At 36.2% G+C, this 25,062-nt stretch overlaps 1 protein-coding gene across 3 annotated transcripts in view; it reads right to left on the bottom strand.

The window, feature by feature from the left end:
• The window catches only part of nrg1 (neuregulin 1), a 169,151-nt gene extending 146,792 nt beyond the window's left edge, over positions 1-22,359 (bottom strand). For all 3 annotated transcript variants that reach the window (XM_051929582.1, XM_028805397.2, XM_051929583.1), the window contains exon 1: positions 21,648-22,359. In XM_051929582.1, the coding sequence (XP_051785542.1) occupies positions 21,648-21,753 (106 nt within the window). In that variant the 5' untranslated portion in view covers positions 21,754-22,359. The remainder of the gene's footprint in view (positions 1-21,647) is intronic.
• Positions 22,360-25,062: the final 2,703 nt, after the last annotated feature.

The following is a 25,062-nucleotide window of genomic DNA, read 5'->3' as shown; positions in this document are numbered from 1 at the left end:
AAAGGAAAACTCCTTAATTTCTGAACTCAAAAATCACACCTTAACATAAACCATAATTCAAACAGTTTTTCCATTATATAGTCACTCCAATGTCTTTCACCATTGTAATTTAAACAACTGGCCCATATTAAGTAATTTAGTACAAGTATGCTCTTAAGTGCTTAAGCATCTGTTTATAGGGCATGAAATTAAGTTAATAACCACTCTTAAATTAAGATACAATGTCTATCTAATAAACGTCTGCCATTTAAAAACCAATACATTTTAATGAAAGTCGATACATTATCCCCTCAACAAGCAGATGAAAACACCCCTGTAAAAAAATCTTTACAGCTACAATAATAGGGAGGATCACAGATACAGTAATTAAAAAAAAAAAAAAATCAGTAAACTATGTTAAAAATTGTCTTTAAAAATTATTACAAGGGTAGAGCGTAGTAATTATACAACCACTTATTTTTTTATATTCTGAAGTCACTTTTTCCATTAAAGGGTCACAGAGTTTGAAACCTGCTCTGTATGCAACATGGCTAACAACCATGGATGGGATTAGAGTTCACAACTGAACCCGATTACGAACACTCACTTACTTGCGGAGGACCACTTTAGGTCATTATTTAGCCTACCAATTTGAGATGTGAGAGAAAACTAGATTATATGGAGAGAAAAAAAAAACCTCACTAAATAGGCCTAGAATCAGAACCAGAACCACCCATACAAGTTATTCTGAAAACCAATTCCACAACAAGAAATGGCTTCTTTAAACATTTTATACACCCTGGTTTTAACAAGGAATTCTAAAACTGTGAGAAATCAGTGTAGCCATTTTGTACTGAGTGACCTATTTCTAAAGTTTTCCAGAGAATGACCGTGAAAAGTGCAGATTAGCCTGAAAATGCATGGCACGAGCTTCTAAGAGACCAAGAAACAAGCTTCGGAAATGTCAGATTCATTGGACACAGGTGGTTGGATGGAGGGGTAAATGAGTTTCTTAAAAGGCTCAAGGGAGCAATATATGAACACATTTGGTTCCTTAATACATATTACTTTGAAAATAACCCAAAAAGTAGAAATTCTACAATGCCTGAAATTACTCTGATGAATATGAAAAACTGAAGTTGAATTTAAGGTGAAGATTAATTAATGCAACAGTTATCAATTCATTTTGGAGAATTATTAAATACATAGTCATTTCTAAAATGGTACTTGGTACATTTATGGTATGAAAACATGTAGAAAGTGTTCTTTCTGGAATTCTATTGGGAACATAATATGTTTCTGTGATCTCTGCAACTGAGTAGATAGACTTGTATGGATTGCAAGGGAACAGCTGGATTGGCTAATACCAAAGGAATCTCCTGGAACTTACAAGGAGTTAGCTGTTGTTAATCCTCCACTTCTATGAACACTTTTATCTCAACAGAAAGGGTGCTGGCTCTCTGCCCTCCAAAGAAGAATGTCCGGATCAACGATTCGACACAGGTCCTCCTCTGGCTTCGTGTGGTACGCAAAAAGGGTGGACATATGTGCCTAACAGCAATCATAAGCAGGACAATAGTGGCTTGTTCATTCAAAAGAAACAATTTTATCAATGACAGTGAGAAATGTATAATTTAAAAAGAAAACAAAAAATGTTACACAATTGTCAAAACGGTGCTAAATTCTTCTAAGCTTATACAAAATCTTGTTTAAAATAAAAGCAGTTGTATTACACTTAGTCTACATTTTATAAACGATTTATTCCAAAACAAAAACAAACATGGCATCCTTATCTGAAAGCGAGGTCTGCAAACCAGCTTTGGATGGCTATAGATAATTTGCTAATTGTCTCTGCAACTGAGGGGAAAACTTCACATTTTTTCCAAGCATTGTCAAAATGGAAACTTAGCAGCACAAACATCACTTGAGCAATTATTAAGAGGTATTAAAAACTTCATTAAATGTACCACTGGAGACTAAGTCCTGTAGTTATTATATCTTTTCTCAGCATTGTGCAACAGGTCTGTAGACTATTTCATACAAAAGCAAAAACAATATGTATGTGAAAAATTAGTATTTGAAAAATTCAGCAAGTTATCAGCAGTAATGAGGTTACTCAAACTGTCACTAAAATTCCATTCAATTTTATTAATGCTTACATAATTAGTCAGTGCTACCCAGTTGCTGATGGATGTCCAACCTAGGGTAGTTTTGTTCTGCACAATTTAACGTGCTCAAATGGTACTAATGAAAAGCCCAATTAAGTGTTATTGTGGGTCAAGTTCTACAGGCTAAGAAATGATCCCTTCATTTTCAGAATCCACTTAATCCAAATGTAGGGTTGCGTAGTAGTAGGAGCTTATTCCAACATCACAGGGTATAAGGCAGGATTTAACCCAGAATGGAATGCCAATAAATCTAATAAAGGTTAATAAATAAATAAATAAATATAACAAACAAACATATTTTGGCTTTAGACATATAAATGAAATGCAACTGCCTTTTCATCATATGTACTACAAAAGCTTCTGGTTAATGAAGAGGAAAATATACTTTTTGTGAATGTGGTCTCAAAGTGCAAGGAACAAAGTACAGGCATAACTAAACAAGAATAGGCCTATTTATAATGCAATGTTATGTGAATGTCTTTGAATATTTCATACAGTTTAACCAAATCACCTCAGGTTTTTAAGTGGCATGTGACAGTGTAAACTGCTGAAATTCCCAACACCCAGTAAGCCTTTACTGTAGTTTACCACCCAAACCTGAAATGTGAAGTCATATATTGCAGCCATTGCTCCTTCCAAATTTCTGGTCATAAAACAATGGTAACCTCTTATTCCCAGACACAAGGAGATCATGCAGTGCTGGGGACGGTGTTCCAAGAATTACTCACATCACTAGTAGTTGCTGTATTTAAAAGATTAAACACTTTACAAACCTTTTATTAGTTATTCATCAGATTACTGCAACCTGCAAACTGAACAACCCCCAGATGTCTCTTCCATACCAAGTAGAAATAATGAAGGCTATACCCCAACATAGACTACAGTTCCCTATACAATTTTTTTGTGACAATTAACAATTCCCCAGCCAAGAACTGCACATAATTAGATTATCCTCTCCCAGATTACATATGTTTGTCCCCAATACCCATAAATATAGCACTTATGTTGGTGTCCCTTAAATATTGCTTTGCTCTAGCTATAACTTTGCCTTCCAAACATACAGCCTTTTTCCACTCTGGTATAAATTGATTTAGGAAAAAAAATATGTTGGATCAAAGACAGTGACTTTTGCAGATGACAAAAACTTGCAGATCATTGGTATAAAATTAAGTAGCCACTGATGTTTACATACATAGATTCAAGAAAATAAATGCCAGCTTGTACAGACATATGAGGAATGAAATCAATATGAATAAATGTGCACCTGGGACACAAGACTCGTTTATAAACTAAAGAACTTTTGAGAATTCCATTTGAATAAGACTACAGGTGCTGATGGATCTTAATTTCATACTGATTCACAGCGAGCTCTTCCCAATATTTTAGTTAGTTGAGTTAATTTTAAGTCAAATTCAACTGCCACTGCTTTTGCCAGGTAATGGCAAAAAAATTTGGAAACACATCTCTTACAACCATTATTGCACTCAATGTACTAAATGGAAGATTTTTAGTTAATATTTGCTCTTCATACATTTAGAATTAGTTATGTCAAGTTTCACCCAAAAAATAAAATTATAAACCACTGAAATCAGTTGCTTGCAAACCATAGAATGTAGTAGAAAGAGTGATCTTAATGTCCAGGTACATTTTTTTTCTTTTTTACATAAAAGTAAAATTAAATATCAGCTTTCTATAAGATCTGTTCGCTTAACTTTTCTGTGGCTAAAACACTGAATCACTTGTAAAATCCCTTTAAGCCTTTCCTGATTAGGTTTCTCCTATGATGTTTCAAGTGACATCATACAGTATTAATATTTACTAAAAATTCCATTTTGTACAGGTAAACATTATAAGTACACTACCTTATCAAGGACAGAGTTAAAAGTGTTTTATGATACTTATGAAAGGAAGCCATTTACAGTGCACAAACAAGCACAAATGTAATAAAACTGGTGATCACCTGCTTGGCCCTATCTGTTTACAAAGCCAGAGAATGCAGGTTGACTATGATGTTAATGCTAAAAATAGCCAGCTATTTGGATGGTATCAAAAATCCTGCTAAAAACCCAAACAAAATGCAGAAAACGAACCATTAAAAAAAAAAAAACAAAAAAAAAAAAACAAACAACAACAACTACTCAGAGTTTCGGTAAAAAGTAACAATGTTGTGAAATTAGTTCAGTGTGGCAATCTGAAGCTTCTTGTCTAAAAAACCTGCATTTGAGGTAGCATATACCAAGGACTGAAGTCAACTCGCAATTCTCAAACACTTCTGGCAGGTTTTAGTTCTTTACATAATAATAGTGACCAGCATGGGGTTAATCTGTAAAGCTGATGATGCTATGACTGACACACACACACACACACACACACACACACACAGAGTCAAATACTGACTGATAATCTCAAAACTGGTTCGTAGACTAGCATGATTAATATGCAAAATTGTTTTGTTTCATACTAGTCTATAATTCTCATTTTGAAGCTTCTATATTCTTTTTCACTGATGTGAGACAAATGAAGCACTACATGGATAATTAAAATGAAAGAATCAAGTAATGCGGCTGTACTAAACAGATTTGTTGGAGAGTTTCTGTTTCTTACGAAATCCTCATTAAATTCTTTTTTTTATTCAAGTCATAGAATACATGAAACTGTGCAGAAACTATAGTATTAGCAAAGCATGATAAGACCGTTTATGTTACTTTCATACTAACAAAAATGTCCACATGATTTACAACACTGAACCAATCTTTAATGAGGATCAGTCAGAATGTTTGAGAAGTAAAACTATTTCCTCTACATACCAAAATTCATCCTCATCTCTATAGAGCACAGTCTAGGCCAGAAGTGAGGTGTTTGTCAGGACTGTATTTTCCTCTTCTTTTCAAATAAATGTTGATAGGGACAAAAATATTTCAACACATTCAACAAGTGTAAAGCAAGGGCATATAAGAATAATATGTATTAATATATTAAATATTTTGGTATTGTTTGTATTGTACATTGAAATATTTTCACAGAAGTAGATATAATTTAAGCATTTACAGTATCTGTTATTAACTCTTTTACTTTAAAATTCCAGCATCCTGGGTTACATTCTCTTGTTGCCTATGTGGAGTATGCACTTCTCCCCATATCCGAGGTGGTCTTTTATTGGGTACTCTGGTTTTCCTGTCACATCACCAAAGATGTGTGTGTGCATAGGGTCTTAGAAGACATTGTGCTCAACCTTTGCTGCTAGGTAAGTTTGACTACCACCTACCAAGGCCCTGAATTGGATTGAGCAGATTTGATATTATGTTAGAATCATTCATCTACTGTATTCATATTATTGCATTATAATATTAGCTGTTTGAAGCGTTCATAGCTTTTTATTCAGTCAAGAGTGTTTTTTAAAGATAAGCCAAACTTAATGCAGAGAACAACCACTTGTTTTGTTAAAGCAAATTTTACTTTTATTAAGTTTGAAACACTCATTAATTCTGTTTTTACGCAATTCATCATTTAATGTATACATTTTTTTATGTATCCTGAAACATCATTCTAAAACCTATGCAATTAAAATATAAAAATAAACAATTGTGCTGTGTTACAATTGCAGCACAATTTGGTTTAGGAGACACGCTTTAACCACTGGACCACACTTCCTGCTTGATTGTTGTTCACCTTGAGAGAAAATGTTGCACTTTTCTGGCACTGACATCAGAAATGAACCACTAATGAAAAGAAGTTGAAAGCATCACACTGAGAACTTAAGATGTTAATCTTTTAGTATGGAAAAAAGAGATAAATCAATACATTTAATAATGTACTTGTAACACTAAATTTGATAGAACATCAAGCTAAATTTGCTAGCTCTAAACTAATCCTCTATTTTTTCTTAGACCTTTCCCACGCAGTGTTGGAAGAAAAGACGGGGGACATACTATCAAGTATTTTCAAACTCTAGCAATGGAGATCTTGTCAACCTTGCTGCTGGTCAAAGAAACATTCACTCCTGCTGGAAGTCTATATACATTCCACTGTGGATTAATGGCTAACATGGGACTTGACTTTATATCTTGGCCTATCGGAGACAATAAGCTGTTCCAACATTTACTTAGGCTTTTCTCCAGGTACTCTGGCAACTTGTGGCCTGTGTCAAATGAATGTAAGCAAGTATGGGTGTGTGTGCGCATGAGAGTGTGTCTTATGATGGACTTGCACAAGCCTGGGGTTGGTTCATCCTTTGTGTGCAATGCTATTGTGAGAGGCTCCTAGTGACCCGAAACTGGATTAAGTAGGTCCAGGAGATGCACTATTCAAAAGTCGCTAATACAAGAAAAAAATTCTGTCAGTCTAATTTAAGAGACAGCTTTGTCCAACAAGTTTTACAACCATGGTTTCCCAAAACTGCCCTCCTACTGTACTGCTAAAAAAACTGTATAACACTTAGTCTGGTTGGGTATCCACAATCTGAAACATTCACTGCTGCTGATGTCCAAGGCCGCAAAGTTCTAAACACCATAAGACAGTTTATCAGTTTGAAACTAGGCTTTTAGCAACAATAAAAACTCCATTTCTATTTCTCTCCTCTAATGTAGATCACAAAAACTTGCAAGATTAACAAGAAAAAAACAAGGGTTCAAGACCAGACTATGTATTCTGCCCAGAGCAGAAGAAAAAAAAACTTTCTAAATGAATAAAAAAGTATGTAACTTATAAAAATATCCAGTAAATGTAATAATTATAAACATAAAACTTCATAAATAGCTGTATTACGCAAATTTATTCAATTATGGTATGACAGTAACTGCATTCCAATATCTTCCATTTCTTTTGTTTGCTTGAGATACCATAGCCTGGTCATCCAGATGTTTTATAATGTCTCTACTCATTTTTATAGACTATAAAATAATTAACATAAAAATACACATTCCAAAACATTACACAACAATTGTGGAAAAATCCTATAATAATGAAAATTTTTAAGATAATATTGCTTCTACTTTTTCATAATTGATCAACAGAATGACTGGAGATCTTTATACATATTTTTGTTATTTTCTATATACAAACATGCACTTACATTTAGACAGTACATAGCGCAAGTGTTTTATATTTTACTATGACTGTTCCTGTAACACTTCCAAGTTTATCCTCATCTAAAAAATAATATTATAAACTTAATAAAGCTACAGTGGAAAGAGAAAATCTTCAAGATTCTAACATTACTGATTCATTAACTTTTAAACAAAAAGTAATTATCAAGAGAAAGCAATCAGTATAGAAGGCTTGCTATTGGACTGATATTACATACTGTATGCTGTACTGGCTCAGGCTTTGAAGTTTAAACCCCAAACCTGCCTATTCAAATCACTTTGCTTGTGATCCAACTGTAAAAAAATGTGTATGAACATTTATATTATAGTATTATGATAATAATGGAATGTAATGAGGGGGGGGGGGGCAAGTTCTACATACTTTCAATATATTCAAACTGACAATTAAGTCCAAAATACTGAAAATATTTACACATCTGCAGGAACTCTGCAATTCATTGTCTGCAATGGAGAAATTCAACCTGCAATTACCCACAATGCAGAATACACCCTGTTAGATGTGCATTATTATAATCTGAAACCAGTCTTTGATGAGACACAAGTCCACCGCAGAACTCTCTCAAACACACTCTCACTCAAATACAATTTGCAATCACTAAAACTGTATGCAGATAAAACACATGCGGACACCAGTAGAATATACAAGCTCCAAACAAAGACTGGGCAAAAGAATGACCTAATATAACTGGAGCTGTGAGGCCATAAAAACAAGCCATTGCATCTTTCATTAATTAATAAAAATGATTGTAAATATACCTGGAGGGCAGGTGGCTTGGTAGTTGAACAGCTGAATTGTAAATCTAAATTCCTTTGGTTCAATCCTCATCTTTGTCTTCTACAGTATGTGACCCTAGAAGAAGCTCTTAAATGAACAGTGTTTCAAACAAATTGTTCTGTACTGTACCTGTACAGTACCTTGGGGTCAAGTTAGCTTTTCAAACTCGCTATCTTTTAAAGTAAACTACATTAAGTGGCAACTTAAAATGCTTTGTTTTCACATACACTTCGCATATGATATCCTATATACTTAATGATCTTCCATTAGAGCTGTACCATAGCAGTTATAGTATGGGACTGAGTTTGTGATGTAATGAATCAGTGTGAATCTACAAAAAGAAAATATTAGGTAAAGCTAAGTTCCTCTCTGAAAAAATGGCAGCAGAAGCATCACTTTGGCTGTATAGATTTATCAGTATAATTTGGTTTTCTGCATTTCATGTAGGAAATCTAGGGGAAATAATACATTATTAAAGAATTAATTTCCATATACAGCCAAAATATTGTACATCTTACCTTCTTTTCCTTGTTCAGAACAGAATTACCTTTACCTATTTTTTCCCACTCACGGTATATGATTGATAAGGCTTTTGACATTATGAACTTGCAATGTGTACAGCATTTTTGTAAGGGGATCTGTTAAGTAAATAATGTAAAAAGAACACTAGCATTCCCATGTTGTTTTTAACTATGTAATGACAAAAAAAAACACACATGCATCAAAAATGTAAATTTGATGATGAAAGCTAATGATACAGACAGGAGTTTGTATCAGGTAGTAGCTGTCCCCCACAGCTCTGCTCGCATAGTAGTGAAACAGGACACTTTAAAAATCAATTAAAAAATGTATTGAGAAGAATTTATATTGATAGCTTTTGAATCCAAGGGCCTCTTGATATACAATATTTTCGGTTTTGCTATCGGCCATCAAGAATGTGGCTGTGAGCCCTTCGCCAAAAATATAAAAAGATGGCAAGGTATCTCTGGCCAAGTGGAAGGTAGGTATGCTCCAACGTCAAATGTTGCCACTGTATCCATTTGTGTTCAGCTCTGATGAGAGAGTGTTCCCCACATGGGAAGAAGAGCATTTGGCCGTGATATCTCTGCCAATGAGCAGGTACCCTCTAAAAGACACGTAGGTATGATCTCACTCTCAAAAACGTCAAACGTTACTCTTTAACAATCTCTAGATGATAATGTCTGCTGAACAACTAGGTATAGCTAGCTAAGCAGAGGCAAGGTACGCTCCAACATGTGGCGAGAGGTAGTGCGACTCGAACAGAGGCTAGTACATGAGCGAGGATGGCCCCGTCCAGCTCCCTACTCTGGAGTCCCCCTCCCCTCAGCCTGCAGCCTGTCTCTCGGATTTGGATTTGGTGCCACAACTGAACTATAATACTTAGCATGATGAGAGAAACTCAAAAAATCATCCGGAATGTTCAAGCAAATTATAGAAAAAAAAACAATCTAAATCTGTTAAGTAGTTCTCTTGTGAAAAATGGACAGACGTACAGACAGATGTTAGATTTTATATATCTAGAGATATACTGGTGATTGAGGTTAAAATATTGATGCTGAATTGCTGATCATCTTCAAGATCTCAAATGACTCAATGATTTGTTTTATTATTGTATTTTTACAAGAATACATAGATATGCATTCTATCAGATGCACAGGAAAATTAAAATTGCATGGCATGTACCTTTTTTTTTTCCTATGTCTAGCTTTTAAAAGAATGCATTTTCTTTGTCTGCAATATACAATATTATAGTCTAGAAGTACCTAAAGTAACTATTTTACTTTGCTATGTAAAAGTTTATCAAAATAGTCTTCTGATAATCTGCAATATTATGTCACTCACTTTTGCAAAGAACTCACATTTTGAATAAAAAATATGATTACAGAGCCTGGGCTACCAGTGGAGTCAGCTAGCTCCCCTAAACAGCACCGTTTCCCACAACACCCCTTTCTTTTGAAGAATTAATAAGATTATTTAACATTTTACTACTTGCCCTCATTTAAATGTCTGCTAGCCATCCTAAACATGTTTAGGATACGATGCTTTGGGATTTAATTACAGCAGCTGCATAAAGCATATATTTAACATACTGGACTGTCCCATTCCCAAAGTTTTATTCATGGATTTCAGATATTTGTCATTAAAAAAAATTTAAAGCAATTTTGCTTTGTCAAGCACTGACAGGAGTACTGGCCACATTTTCTAGTTGGTTGGGTGTTGGTTTGCTACACACAATGCTATCACTGCCAGATTATCAGGTGGGAAAAAAAACTGGGCATCTGGATTCAGTAAGCTAGCAAACCTTGTTACCACACAGTGTAAAGAAATTCAAGTGAAGAGAATCAGTTACAGAATCAGTGCTCTCAGTTAAAAGTCCAAATAGTTGCTTAGGCAAGATAAATTCTACTTTGCATTTACCTGGCTAACACGGTGGCATTTTTATACTCTTTGCTCAGTGTGATGGCACCAAGCATATGGAATGATCAGTTATACTTGTATTATTATCCAAATGAAGTTCACTGAAGGTCGGAGTAGCAGGGCTTAAAAGAAGTACTGTAGTTTCATTTTTTTGCGAAACTTTTGATCTTAAATCGCTAATCATTCTAACTTTCACATCTTTCAAATATAAGAGGAAAACAGAGTGGCAAGAAATACTCATGTGCACATAAGAAACATGCAGAATCTGTTCAAACATTTGGAGAGTTGAGAATTGAAATATGATCCTAAGAGCTGTAAGGCAACTGTGCTATCCCAATGCATCACTGTACCTGACCTGAACATGGTTTGAAGATATTTCATATAAATAAAAATTTTAATATACTATGACAGCTCCTACAAAGTCAACATATTTCACTCAGTGTTCAAATTCTGTAAGTTCTGCAACAAATTTAAAATGTCTTAAGTAGGTACTTAACAGGGCCAAATACAGACTGCGCATTCTTCTCTTTATAAACCTAAAAGCTTTATTGGCCAGCACACAATACACTTTACTAATCAATACAGCAAACTCATCCTTAAAAAAATTATTTTAGTTCGATGAAATCAAAAGATTGCATCTAGTTAAATTACTTTATTTCTTGGTTTGCATATACATTATCTATGCAATTGTAGCCAAATTATTTTCAATTCCATGAAGACCATTTACACATCTGTTCTGAAGAATGAACTTATTATAAAGCAGCAAAGCTGCAGTGTTAACCTCAAGTGTCTAATTAATTTTCAGTTTTCATCCTACTCAAGACTATTTACTCGGGCAAAATCAATGCTTTGCAATCTGCAACAGTAATTTTGTTTCAGTTTTTTTCTACAGAAAGGACTAAAAAGTCCGTAGAAGGCTGAAACAGTGCTGTTTTGACAATATAAGCACCCAGAAAAAAAAAAACTAACAAACTTCAGTTTATCTGCTTTCCCACATCCTTGGTTAACACTGTCTCCAACATGCTTTGTACATAAACTGCATCTGTTGTCTCAAAATAGGTTAGCAGTGGAAAGTGAGCCTGCATACTTGTGCTTTATAGTCAACGTTCTTACCTGCTGTGCCTGCTTGAAGTAGAGACACACCAGCTGAAAAAAAAAGGACCTTTGCCACCTCTGAAGATTTCACAAGTGAGCATAAGGCCTCCAGGTATACTAAACAATGTCCAATGTATTTAAAATACACGTTGAGAAAGGCCTGATTTGTCTTCCACAACTATATCTTGCACCTCTTAAAAAATAAGAAGTAGAAGAACAAGCAGCAAAGTGCCATGTTGTTTTCTAAAAATCACTTTAACAAAAACAAAAAAAAGAGAAAGCAATCAAAATTATCTCTGGAAACCTTTGAAGAGCTGCGTTTTCCCAGATCCTCAGGGTATCTCTGCCACCACATGTGGCTGATCAGTGCAATATCTTTTGAAAATAGAGGTTGAATCACACTCCGATATCAATATCAAAATACACACAAAATTATTAAAGCTTAAAAGATAAAACTCCACGACTCCTCCATAGGGATGAATTCATGAGAAACAATATAGATTAATCACATATTATGAATTTGCTGTCATCTTCAAACTTTCTGAACAGGTCTCTATTTAGACAAAATTATAATACATACACACACATACTTTATAAATATATATTGCTGCATGCGCGCACCTAGGCATCTACAAGGCTAGGGAGAGGTGACACCTCTGCTGCAAGTGCCTGTGGAGTTGTGCCTCCTTTTATAAAATCCACATACTGGAGGATAAATCTCAAGAAGGCTTCTGACGTCACTTGTGACTTTCACTTTGAGATCCTGTCTTTTTCACCCCAAGACCTAATTAAAGGACAGCGACAGAAATCAGCATTCACTTGCAAACCCACATCTGAGAAAGATGCATCTCCAGCAGGAGAACTTCCTAACTGAGGAAAGAGAGACTCACAAAGAGCCAGCAAACACAGCCTGTAAACAGGCAAAAGACGCTCAGTACTTTTTATTAGACTTTGCTTTCCTTTTTACTTTTAATTTCACTCCCTTTAAACAGGGTGCCGGTTTATACACTGAGTTTAATTACTGTATATATTAAGTATCAAAAAAATGTTTGTATGCTGCTTTCCAATGAACCTGTCAGTTTACAAAACAAATCAATACCTTTGACCTTAAAAACAGATCAAGCTTAGTGCCAGAAAACAGAGGAAACAATAAATATTGTGCCATCTAAAAATAGCAATCCTTCCTGCCCAATATTTGTCTTTCTGGTTTACTCAGCACACAGATAAAAAGAAATCGAGTTATCCTGGAATGTTATGGTACATTTAAATACGTCAATGTCATGTTTGTAAAAGTATGTATGTACTTTGTAAATTCTTATGCTCCACAACACATTTCACTAATAACAGCACACTGCTTCATATTCAAACATTTTAAAGACGTAAAGAGTGCAGTCAAGGAAGTTTGCACTGCTCTAGCAGCAGGCTGGTTAATTCTGCAAATAATATGCTAAATATTTTTCTCCCTCTCATGCCCCCTTCTCTTTGTTGTTGCTAGAAGAGCTAGAAGGGAGCAACGTCCTCCTGGGTGAGCAACAATTGTTTTTGTAATTCATTCTACATAAGAGGAATTAATCTGAATGAAAAGTAAAGTATAATTCAGGGTCAGCACAATGCTTCTACTGTATAACATACAGAAATATTATTTACACTACCATACCTTTTCTAATTGGACTGCATTTTGTTAATGAACATGTAAGTCATATGTTCACTGTCTTACTTGTTAAAGTCAAGTCATCTGCAGTGACTTTGCATCTTAATAAATCTAAAGTACAGTTGAACAGGCAACAAATAAGTGATTAGCTTTGATTTATTAGCACTTCTGCCCTGGTATGGACTGCACTGAATTGGCATGGTTCATGAAATTTGACAAATAGCAATATTGTATTTATTCATTCACTTTTTCTTTTTAAACTGTTTCTCTTTTAGAGGGTCCCAGAGATCCAGATTGTATTTCAATAGCATCAGATGCAAAACAAGGACATTTAGACAATTTGTTCCAAATGAATTTGTTTATAAATGTGGAATAAAACTGATAAGAAGCAGAGCAGATCTGAATAGTAAATTCATACATCAATTTCCTGCACTCACTTACCACAGTTCAGTGTTAATCCCAGCGCCATCAGGAAAGAAAGCAGGAAGAAAACATGGACAATGCACCAAGGTATACCAACTAGTTGAAAGATTTGGCATCCTCATAGCGAGGATGGGTGGATCGTGGAAGAAAACCAAACATTCAAAAAGGACATATTAACCAACATTTATAATTTAACAATACATGGGTTTAATCCATATACCTAGTAAATCTACCCGCAATATTGTGAATGCATTAGGAAATGCATAACATCCAGTCAAAAACTATATGAAACGGTATTAAAAGCCTAAATCAGCTCTGAATAAAGTAAAAAGTTAATAAAATAGCTTTTAAATAGTTTAAATCTAAAAGAATGTGTTATAGATAATAGCTTTGACAAGTAGTTGAATTATGCCATGGTACAGTATGAGGCACAGAATTCTTTGAATGCCACATTCCCAGAGGAATGTAGTAAATGAGTACACTGCATGGATAGTCTATGGCACTGATAAACAAGGGAAAAATAAGAAAGCTGTAAGGGTAGGTGACCTGATTGTCAGTCATCTTATTCAGAGAAGTTCATATTTATGTTCCAGTAACTAATCAACTTGTTTTCCCTGAACCAATTGAAAGAATAAAAAAAAAAAAACACACACACACTCTCAAACCATACACATACCTAATTTAAATTTGGACTAAGGATAAAAATAATTTTCTTCCTGATAAACCAATTTTTTATCATAAGCAGCAATTTCACTTGTGCAGAGTTTAACAATTACCTTATGATTAGCCATCCATGACAGAGCAATCACAGCTGACTGGAGACAAATTTTTCCTAGGGGCTCATTATTGCAAAGGCTACTATTTTGTAAGAGTTTCAGACTGATGGTGCAAAAAGCCTTTTTAATTCCAGGATTGTACAAATATACAAAATCCAAAAACAGCATTGTGGGGAAAGACAGACACATGGCAAATTTGCTGTTTGATAATGTTTGGGTGACAGGTTCATGTTCTACTCCATTGTGGATTCTTCAGTTTCCTCCCACTGCCCAAATCAATGTTAGGAGAATCACACATGGCACTAAAAGTTCCCTATATGTATAGAAGCACTGGGAAAGCACCTGCTAAGTGTGTATGCTCTATGGCAGACTTGCATTTTCCAAAGTGAGATGCAGTCGTATGCCCTTAGGAACTTTGATAACCTCTGAAATCCTAACCAGGTCTGAAAATAAATGGCTCTGTTGTTGCTGTTGTAGAGTGATTTGAATCTCTTCAGTGGTCACTAGCCCCAGAACTGTGACCCTTTAACATATACTTGGACATTTTATCTGCAGCATGCAGCAAAACAAGTAAGAAAACAGAAAATAATTTTAGAATGAATAAAGTTGGCAATACAGCACAGAGGGCAAGTTGTACCTCCTATTACTTTGTTGTAATGTGAAGGAAAGGCTGTTTATATGGTCATTGCTGTTAAGAGTATAGAGTACAGTGAAATTCATGCACTAATCAAAATGTAACCTGTTGCCAAGATTAGCGAGTATAACAGTCTTATCTGAAAACGTCTGTCTTGCTTGCTTACTTGACAAACATCAGCACATACAGTATTTATTTTGCCATAGCAAATGGAATATTAGAATTCTTTTTTCTCTTGAACACTGTAATAGGGCATAACATACTTAACTGTATATCCCCTAATTAATTACTTCACCTAGTATCACAATTTCTTTCTTTACGGAGCTAGGCTGAAAGAAGCCCCACTCCAAAACCTAAGTCCTGGCTACCAATTCTGAGCTATCAAAGTATCAGAAATACTGTATTATGCAAGATTCTCTCAAAAGTAATAAAACATCTTAGGGTTGTCAATATTCTATCTGCAAAGAGTGAGGACGCCAAGGTAACAACATATCATCACAGCTACCCACTCGTATTTTTACACCACTAAATAATAATATTTAATAAGGAAAACCACTTTGGTACACTAGAATACTGTTATATACAAAAGTTAAATCCACTAAATCCTCATTAGCAAAGCAACATGGTGACAGCACACAGCCTTTATTAATTTGTTAGAACACTGAAAAAGAGTCTGTTAGGAACTGTCCTTGACCCCACAGACTGCAAAACTCCATAATACCATAAGGCAATAGCAACATATTTGCTTGGCTATGACTTCCATATCAGTGATGAATTGGGTACACAACATACTCAAGAAACAGCTGGGTTTTTTTCCTTTAAAAAAAAAAAAAAAAAGAGATGCCTTTATGCTGCCAAGTGCGGGCCAACTGTGATGTCAGTTTTGTAGCTCCAGAAGTAACAGCACCAAAGCTAACAAAATGAATTTCACATCTGTTCAAAAGGCCATTGTCGAGAAGAGACTTGCAATCACTCCTGAGGGGTGTTGGAAGTAAAATGACTAATTGTAAATGAAGGGCTTCATATCCAATTACCAAACTTTCAAAGAGTTTAAACGTAGTAATTAGAATCAACGACAAACTAGTGTCATCACTTCAGGCTTCACAGGTCAAGCTTTGACTCATTAGAAAGAAAAAAAACAAGCCAACTGCATGTGTGTCTGCTTTGTTTTGTCAGTGTAGTTCTGTCTTTGCATCTGTTTCTTTCAGTCATCCTTGAACCTATCTGGCGTCATAATATCTACAACTGTGGGTAAAACTAACAAAACATCCACCTACAAAAAAGGTCAAGACTAACTGGTGACACAATACAGAGCAAAAGCTGTATGTCTTACCCATCTTCCCCAACTTAATTTGCCTTTTTTATTTTATTTTTTTAAAATAATCTCCTTGCTCAAGACACACCAAGTACAATCCCAGTGAGCAATGTCTTATGGGACTTTGCATAATATGCATCTCAGCCTACACATTTATCATTTCAGAATCAGAATTCACTTTATTGGCCAGGTACATTAATTTGTTTTAAAAGTTTTGGTGCGACATACAAGAACAACACAGAACAGAAACGATAAGTATAAGAAAGTAAAAAATAAAATGATAAAATATGATGCAACATATTGGGCCAGTACAAAAAAATAAAGAAACAGTAGGATTAAAATGTACAGGCAGTCTAGTGTGCAGGTATACATACAGTAGATATTGGAGTATAAGTTCAGACCTTATTAGTCAGAATAACTGCACATGGAAAAACTGCTTAGGTGACATGTTGTTTTACTGTAGTTTTCACTGCAAATGCAGAAAGAAAAGCTAGCAGAAGTCCCAAAGAAGAATCTTTTTGACTTTATAGAAGAGTAACTAGTAAGTAATAACGTATAGTGAGCTTTAATGTTATTTATGAACACTTGGAATATTAGTGCTTATATCATGCACTACACTACAAATATTATTTACTCTATAAATACAAGGGTCATAGTGACATGTATTTCTCTCCAAGACCCATGACCTGGTCACTGTCTCTGTGAGGGTGTACATGTGCTTTGGGATCACATGATTTTCTCCAGTATTCCTAAACTATGTATGTGAAGTTAACTGATGACTCAGAAATCAACTTGGAGTTTGTGTGCACAAGTGTGATGCTCCATCTACGGTCGATTCCTGCTTTCAGTCGGATGCTGCCAAGGTAGGCACCAGTTCTTTGTGACTCCAAAACTTACAAAGAAGGTTCCTAAAATGGACGGATTACAAAACCATCCCTTCATCCAAATCCAACTCTCTTAATTCAGTTCAGGCTCACCGGTGCTAGTGTGTAACCAGGCAACATTGGGTGCAGCATACCACTATAAGGCCAAATGCGAGTATATGAGTAACAAGCCAGCTGTGAGCTTATCACGTGTTTTAGGATGTGAGAGTAAAGTGGAAGTAAATGAAGAAAAACCCAGATTGTGCTCAAGCCAACATGTGAACTGACGACTCCAGAGCTAACCACTACACAACCTTAACACTATAAATGCAAAAGGCTACAGTACTACACCATCTCTTAGTGTGACCCATTTTAAATCACAAAAGAGGGGTAATTTTGACATGATTATACTTATTCCATAAATTAATAAATTACTTTAAAAGTTACTGTATTGTTCTTTATTTACCTTCCCCCCCTCATATAATACAGTATTCTGCAGAGCTACTACATTGACTAAGTTCTTACCAAAATGTAGATTTTACTCTGTATATGTGCTGTACACTTATTCAAGGTGTAATGTGTATTTGTTTCTATTTAATTAGCTGTAGATCAGTAATTTCACTTTACTTTCTTCAGTTTTTGAAAAAGCAGAGGTACGTTATGATTAGGAAACCTCTTATAAAAATTGGGAAATCGGTTTTATAATTTCAGCACAAGACACTAAAACTGCATATTGTTTGGGATTTTCTCCAAAAGCAGTAAAAATTAAATATAATGTTAAAAAAATGTGAAAATCAAAACAATGTTGTACACGTTTTCATTTTGTGCACATGTCCTAAATGTTAATTTCAGTAATTTTAATATTACTTTAGATTAATGGACTTTTGTTTGAAAATAACACTGTGCCACAAACTCTTGGAAGACAATAAAACCAGCATTTTACATTTAAGGAATCTAAACAGATGCAAGAATGTACTGCATTTTTTGGTCTTGCTCAAAAAAAGCTTCTTATTTTAGGATTTTAAGATACAATTGTTTGTGCATCTAAATCTATACAGTTCATTAATTTGTTATCTCAATATATGCAAAGCCATAGACTTTCCCAGCCTCAAAAGGTTCAAAGCAGGAGCCACCTTAGATAGATTAACAGCCCATCACAGAACAAAATCCCACACTCATAAAAGGGTAATTTATAGTACCTTTCAACCTAACAATTACATCTTTAGCACTTCAGAGCTCACCGGAGCAGCCATAGGAAACAATGAAACAATTCTATACACAGGTAATAAGTGTACACTGGATTTGTGAAGGCAAACGTATCAGTTACAGTGGAATCATGACATATAATTAATGCAGTTTCATTAGGAACTTTTTTATTTGTTGTTGAGGAGGCTATACTGCTTTAGAGCTGCAGAGCCCTGGGTTCAAATCTCAAAGCTAATTATGTCTATGGGGGGGTTCTATCTTGGCATTGTAGTTATCCAGATATGTCCAGGGTAAAATAATTGACAACTCTTAGCCCCATTTGTATGAGTGTGCCCATTGATGGGCTGGTATCCATTCCAAAGTTACAGCTTGCCTTTGCTTCAACATCTGAAAGCAGCGACCTGGAGTGAGTAGATTTAATAATGAATGTATGGATGTTGCTTTGAAAGAACATTAAAGTAGTATGGCTTATCAAACTTAACTGATTTAAAAAATCATATTGTTTGTCATTTGTAAGGCCACATATTTGGTTCCCACAAAAACTGTGGGTACATAATGTACTTTTTAAAAGGAGACGTTCTGAGACATGCCTCCTTGGTTACAAGAAGCTAGTCTGCAAAAGACCATTAACATGCCATACCATGTCATGCCATTTTGTAAGCCCAATTAATCCTGAACAGGGTCATGGGGCAATGCTGAAGTGGCGTCAATGGTTGCGAGATGTGTGCTAGTTTGTTCCCCTGCGATGGACTATTAACATTTTAACCATTTAGAAGAAAATTATTCTTTGATACAAGAATTTCTAATCTTGTACAATTGTGTTCAAAAACACCTTTTTAGCCCGGAGCCAGCTATTAAATATTTCATTTAATTAGGTGTGTCGTGGATGTCTGGGGCCCTTGCCTGGCTGGGACATCTCTTCTTTGGAAAGACCAGGGGAAAAAAGTGTGGATAGAGCATTACCTCCCCTGAAACACTAGATGGCAGCCTCCCTGGGTGGCAGCGGTTCCTCGGACTCCTGCAGGGCTTCATGGTAGATGGAGTTGGATACAGCCCTGTTGGGATCCGGGGGCACTGCCAGGGGGCGCTGCAGCTGTTACTGAGCCTGTGTGGGTGATTCTTCCACCACACCCAGTACTACTGCCGGAAGTGGGGCAACGAGCACCTGCAGCACTTCGGGTGCCTTATATAAGGGGCCAGCTGACATCACTCGGTGAGCCAGAGTCGGGAGACAAGGCATGCCAAGGAGGAGGGGAGGAGAATAAGAAAAAGAAGAAGGAAAGGAATTAATTTATTGTATGCTGTGCTTAGTATTGTGTGTTGTACTTGTGGGAACGGGAAGGCTTTGCCCGCAAATGAAGAAACAAAATTAAAAAAACACTTGTGCTTTATAAGTGTGCCTTCCTGCATCTGTCTGTGTCGGGTTGGGTGGCTGGCTCGCCCCTTACAGTTGTCACAGGTGGCATTTTGATACTCTCTCTCTTGTGGAACAAACTAGATTAGTCAAATTTGTTATCATTTTTGCATCAGTACCTATTCCCTCATTTTTTTCTCTCTCAACACCGACTTTAGTTACTTTAATAAGAATTTGCAAAGGTTCAACTGGTATCAAACAAGTTACTGTGTTTTACTTAACACCACTTTTCTAACTGCTATCCGGCTATGAAAAAAGACAAATTTTAGCAAGCAATTAAACTAAAATGAAGCTGAGAAAATCAAAAGATTTACTGACTCTTAAGTACTGCATAAAACGTTGAGAAGGCATTATACATGCTTATAACTTTTAAACCAGCACCATTCAATTTTTATCTGTAACTTATCAGATTCTTGACAGAGATCTGATATGGACAGCAAATGACATATAGATCTAAGAGACAATGACATAATCATTAACATCCAAATCAGTCTTATATTAAAAAAATAAACTGAACAAAAACTTGTGGCTACTACAGCACTGCTGAACCACAATGTGTAAGCCCTATCCTAATACAATCACCCATCCATTCATTCATTCATTCATTCATTTTTGAATCAGATTATCTTGGGTCAGGGGTACTGGAATCTATGCCAGTCCATTACAACCAACTCTTGCAAGTTCATTTTAGAGTCTTCAATTAACTGAATGCGTATCTCTGTTGGACAACATAGAAAATTTCACACACACCACTCTCAGTGGGATTGGAATTCTAAACCTGGACTCCACCACTGTGCTGTTGCAGCTATCTGTGTTTAACAATCAGTTAACATGTATTCAGTGTGGTGCCTTTAAAGATGAAAATAAAATGTTTCCCAAGCGCAGTATAGCATTTGCGCATCCTTACAGCGAGTAGGTTAAGTAGCCTGCCCAGTCGGGGTTACAAAGTGAGGCTGGGACAGTATTTAAACATACAGCCTTACAGATTGAAGCTCACATACCAATCACAATGCCTGCCGACACTGTATCCACTACTGTAAGCCACACATACAGTACAAGTGTATCTCCGGGGGAGTTTTTTTTTATTCTCTCTCTCATATGCGTTATTGTGAAATAGGCGTTCTCCGAGTGCCTGTGTGACGACTTCAAGGAATGGATCAAGTGGCCTTCAGTCTCTCATCGCTCCGACTTCTCTGCGATCAGTAGGCACCTTTATGGATGATGTAACATACTCTGTTCTTCCGTGACAAGTGCATGCTGAACAACTGCAGGAAAAAACTTTTACTTTGAAACCACAAGGAAACGCCACTAAAAGATAATTCCCAGGCGTTCGTGCCGGGACTTGCTCTTTCCCACCTTGATAAAAAAACCTGTTGCCACTAGAAGGCGATAAGTAATTATAAATGCGTGCAACAGAGACGGGGCCAAAATAAGGTTTGCATGCTAACCCACGTACAAGACACGCAATAAGCGTGCGCGGGCATTCCGAATTCACGGGCGCCGTAACAGAAGCGAGAGTGGGTGTGTGTGTGGCACCTGGGCGCGGGGCGAACAGCGTGTAGAGGCGCGCTCTCAGCGACACCTGCGCGGCAGTGTGGGCCGTCCGGAACACCTTGGAAGTCTTAGAGCCCGACCCTGACAGGAGGAGGAGGACTGACAGAAAACGTGGAAAGTTTCGTGCGTGACACTCAAAATCACTGTGCTTGGAAAATGTAGGAAAAGTGAGTTAAAAAATGTTAAAATGAAAAAGGTCGAGTCGGTCGGTGCGCGTGCTCAGCAACTCTTAACACACGTGCCCACTTACCTGGATCTGAACTCCCTTCCGTAGCAACCGGCTCGCTCGTTTCCTTGCCTGCCTTCTTATTTCCCTTTTTTCTACCTTGTCCCTTGGGCTTTTTTATATCCGACATCGTCAACGTTTGTCCTGCTTTTTTTTCTCTTGATTCACCGTGAATAAAGTGAAAAAATGCGGAGACAGATTTCTTCGGCTTTTTTTGGGAGAGGGTTGAAAAACAAGAAACAAAAGTCACTCCGTGCGAACTCCAGCAGTGAAGTCGTTCTTTCTCTTTCGTAGTTAAAAGTTCAGCTGGACCGCCTTTGAAGTCTCCCAGGTCACTCCAATGAAATATCCTTGATGACTCCCTGCTGACTCTCAACCTGTTCTTTAAACTTAAAAACCATGCATGATGCCCGTCCCACTGGGTGGAGAGTTTGCTGAAACATAAGAGAGTATTTCAGAGGTATACCACATGACCGCGACACTGGTTTAAAAAAAAAAAAAAGTCGAGAGAGAAAAATGAAATACTTATGTTTAAGAGGTTTTAGCAAAGTTTACATCTAAACATTAATAGAAATGAATGAATAGTAAAGAGCCATCCATGTGCGCTAACTAGACTTTCACCCTATGTCTTTCCACCGTTTCTGGAGCGCAGAGGGTCTTGGTTTAGTACGGATTTTATGGGTTCAGTATCATTTCGCGTCTCCCATAAGGTGGACTAAGGGGCGTCACAAAGGGGTTTCGAGTTCCGAAACAGTTGCAAGACCTGTGATGTAATGCCCTGTTAGTCATGAACTGTTAACAGGTTCTCAACTGTAAAAGCACGGCATCTTTTATTATATTACATTATGTGATTAACATTGCTTTCCTTCTCGTTATTCTAAAGTTTAGAATCTTTTGTTTTTCTTCTGATTGTCGAATCTATGGATATAACCTCGTGCAGGTGTGATTGCAACACATTATTCAGTTCTGTACTTCAAGTGTTAATAATTTTAGGAGTAAAATTAATCCAGTAAAAAGAAAACTTTAGAATTTTAGATTAGTTAGCCATTTGCCAAGTTTGCTGCTGTCCATGACCCGAATGGCAAGCCATCTCTAACAGTTATGTTCTTGGCCCCACGACAGGGCTAACTAACCGTTCAAATTTTAATGTAAGTGATATGGCTTGAAAATGAAGATGCTGCCTTCCATATAACTGATATGAAGAAAACCACCCAACCAATGTTAAAGCTTTAAGCGTTTAGCGTTTGAACATATGTGTTACTGGAATCCTCTTCTTCCTGACAGCCCTGAATTGGAGTGAGTGTGTTTGAAAATGATGAATGCATATAATATAAGCAAACTAACCGTTCAAATTTTAATGTAAGTGATATGGCTTGAAAATGAAGATGCTGCCTTCCATGTAACTGATATGAAGAAAACCACCTAACCAATGTTAAAGCTTTAAGCGTTTAGCGTTTGAACATATGTGTTACTGGAATCCTCTTCTCCCTGACAGCCCTGAATTGGAGTGTATTTGAAAATGATGAATGCATATAATATAAGCATAACCTACATATGTCAATCAACCACAATCACATTTCTATAGTCCCCAGTATTGAAAGATGTAAGCAGGAGTTGTGAGCCAAGAAGTGTGGTGGCTTGCTGGTAAATTCAGAAGTGAAAACCTGTGGGAAGAGTTTTTGTATTTTGTACTTACCGTTCAGTGACACACAAGCAAGTGTGCTTTTTATTGCTGCATTCCATTTTTATTATGTTTTGGGGTCACATTATTAATTCAGTGCGAGAATTAAAACATCTTACATCTTGCCTGAAGAAGGGGCCTGAGTTGCCTCAAAAGCTTGCATATTGTAATCTTTTTAGTTAGCAATAAAAGGTGTCATTTTGCTTGACTTTTCACTCTATTAATAGTACATATTCTTGTAATCCTATCACATTTTAAGCATTGTTTTATCAAAGGACAAGTTAAGTGAGGGCTGTAATGAAAGGAATTAAGTAGATAAAGCATTAGTTGTAATAATTTTACTTATAAAAGATACATGACATAAGACTAGTATGCCTAATATTCAGAAAGCTCTCAGAGTCTACTGTAATAAGTATTGTGGAGTCACTGTTCCGCTATTAGCCATGTATGAGGCAGGTGTAGTATTGTGATGATGATGTCCTTCACAAGTACAGTTAAGCATTGCATTCACAACACCTGTTTGCATTGAACTTCTAAATTAAAGAAAAAAGGGGTATCGTAAGGTTTATGAATACACATTAAGGAATAGTGTAATTTATCTAGCCATCTGCAATGTATTATTTTCACTCAGGAATCTCTGATCAGTACCAAATAAACTCAATAAAAAATAAAATAAATTACAACTTACCTGCTGTTATGCATGTACGCCAGGGGATCATCTTCCTGGGTCAGCTGACATAAGTGATACCACTCTAGAACAAGAGAGGGCACTCACTCTGTCTCTCCTTTTCTACCCACAGCTCCAAGAAGCCAGTGAGTGAAGGGCAGGGGTCTATAAAACCAAATGTTCCCCAGAGGATAGTGTCTGATATTGGACTCAGAACTCAACCTGGAGAAAGGCCCATCGTGTTGTCCAAACCTCCCTAAATCAAGGAGCATTTTGTTCGGTGGGATTTTTTTGTTGGTCCCATTACACACAGTTTTTGTTTTACTTTGCTTTATTAAATGGGGACACTCAGCTGGTGCCCCAGAATTTTGCAGTGGCTCATGCAATTCTGTCTTTCAATCACACCATAAGCATTTCATTTAGACATGTAAACATGGACCATTCTATAAACTAAAAAAAATTTTTTAAAAATTGTTTGAGAGGAAATTCGGTATATCAAGAATTGTCATAGTTATCATTGTTACGAGGAGGTTTGTTATGTTAATAATGTCTTAAGATGAAAAAAGAGAAAATCTGATAATACAATACTTTGACCCTAAGGATTCATGTGCTCCCGATTACACAAGAACAATAGTATGAGATATACTATAATAGCTAAAAATTATTGCCATGAATATTTTATTAAATAAACTGTCAAAAGGATTAAGCCAACATGAATTTCTTTGCAACATTAAGGAAAAGTAACTCATTGGCAAAAAAAAAAAAGATTCTAGGCCATTATTACTGTAATCAAATAAAACTTAATGCTTGCAGAATATAAGCAACCACCAACTAGTATATCATATACAAAAAATAATATATCACTCTGAATTCAATGTGTATGAAAGTCGCAGTTTAGTTGGTGATGGATACAGAATCAATATCATTCACTCCATTCAGATGTTCAAAGCACCTAAGTTCTAGTAACAGTGGTGGCCAATGCTTTAAGGTAAAGTAACCCTCATGTGCCAGGATCTATTACAGGAGGTCAGTAGCCATATGGCATTCAGCATTAATCTACTGAAGTGTAAAATCTGCACATGGGTACACTG

The sequence above is a fragment of the Erpetoichthys calabaricus genome, chromosome 7 (genome assembly GCF_900747795.2).
Source record: "Erpetoichthys calabaricus chromosome 7, fErpCal1.3, whole genome shotgun sequence".
Taxonomy (NCBI): domain Eukaryota; kingdom Metazoa; phylum Chordata; class Cladistia; order Polypteriformes; family Polypteridae; genus Erpetoichthys; species Erpetoichthys calabaricus.
Note: the sequence above shows the minus strand (reverse complement) of the source record. Positions and strands in the feature narration are given on the sequence as shown.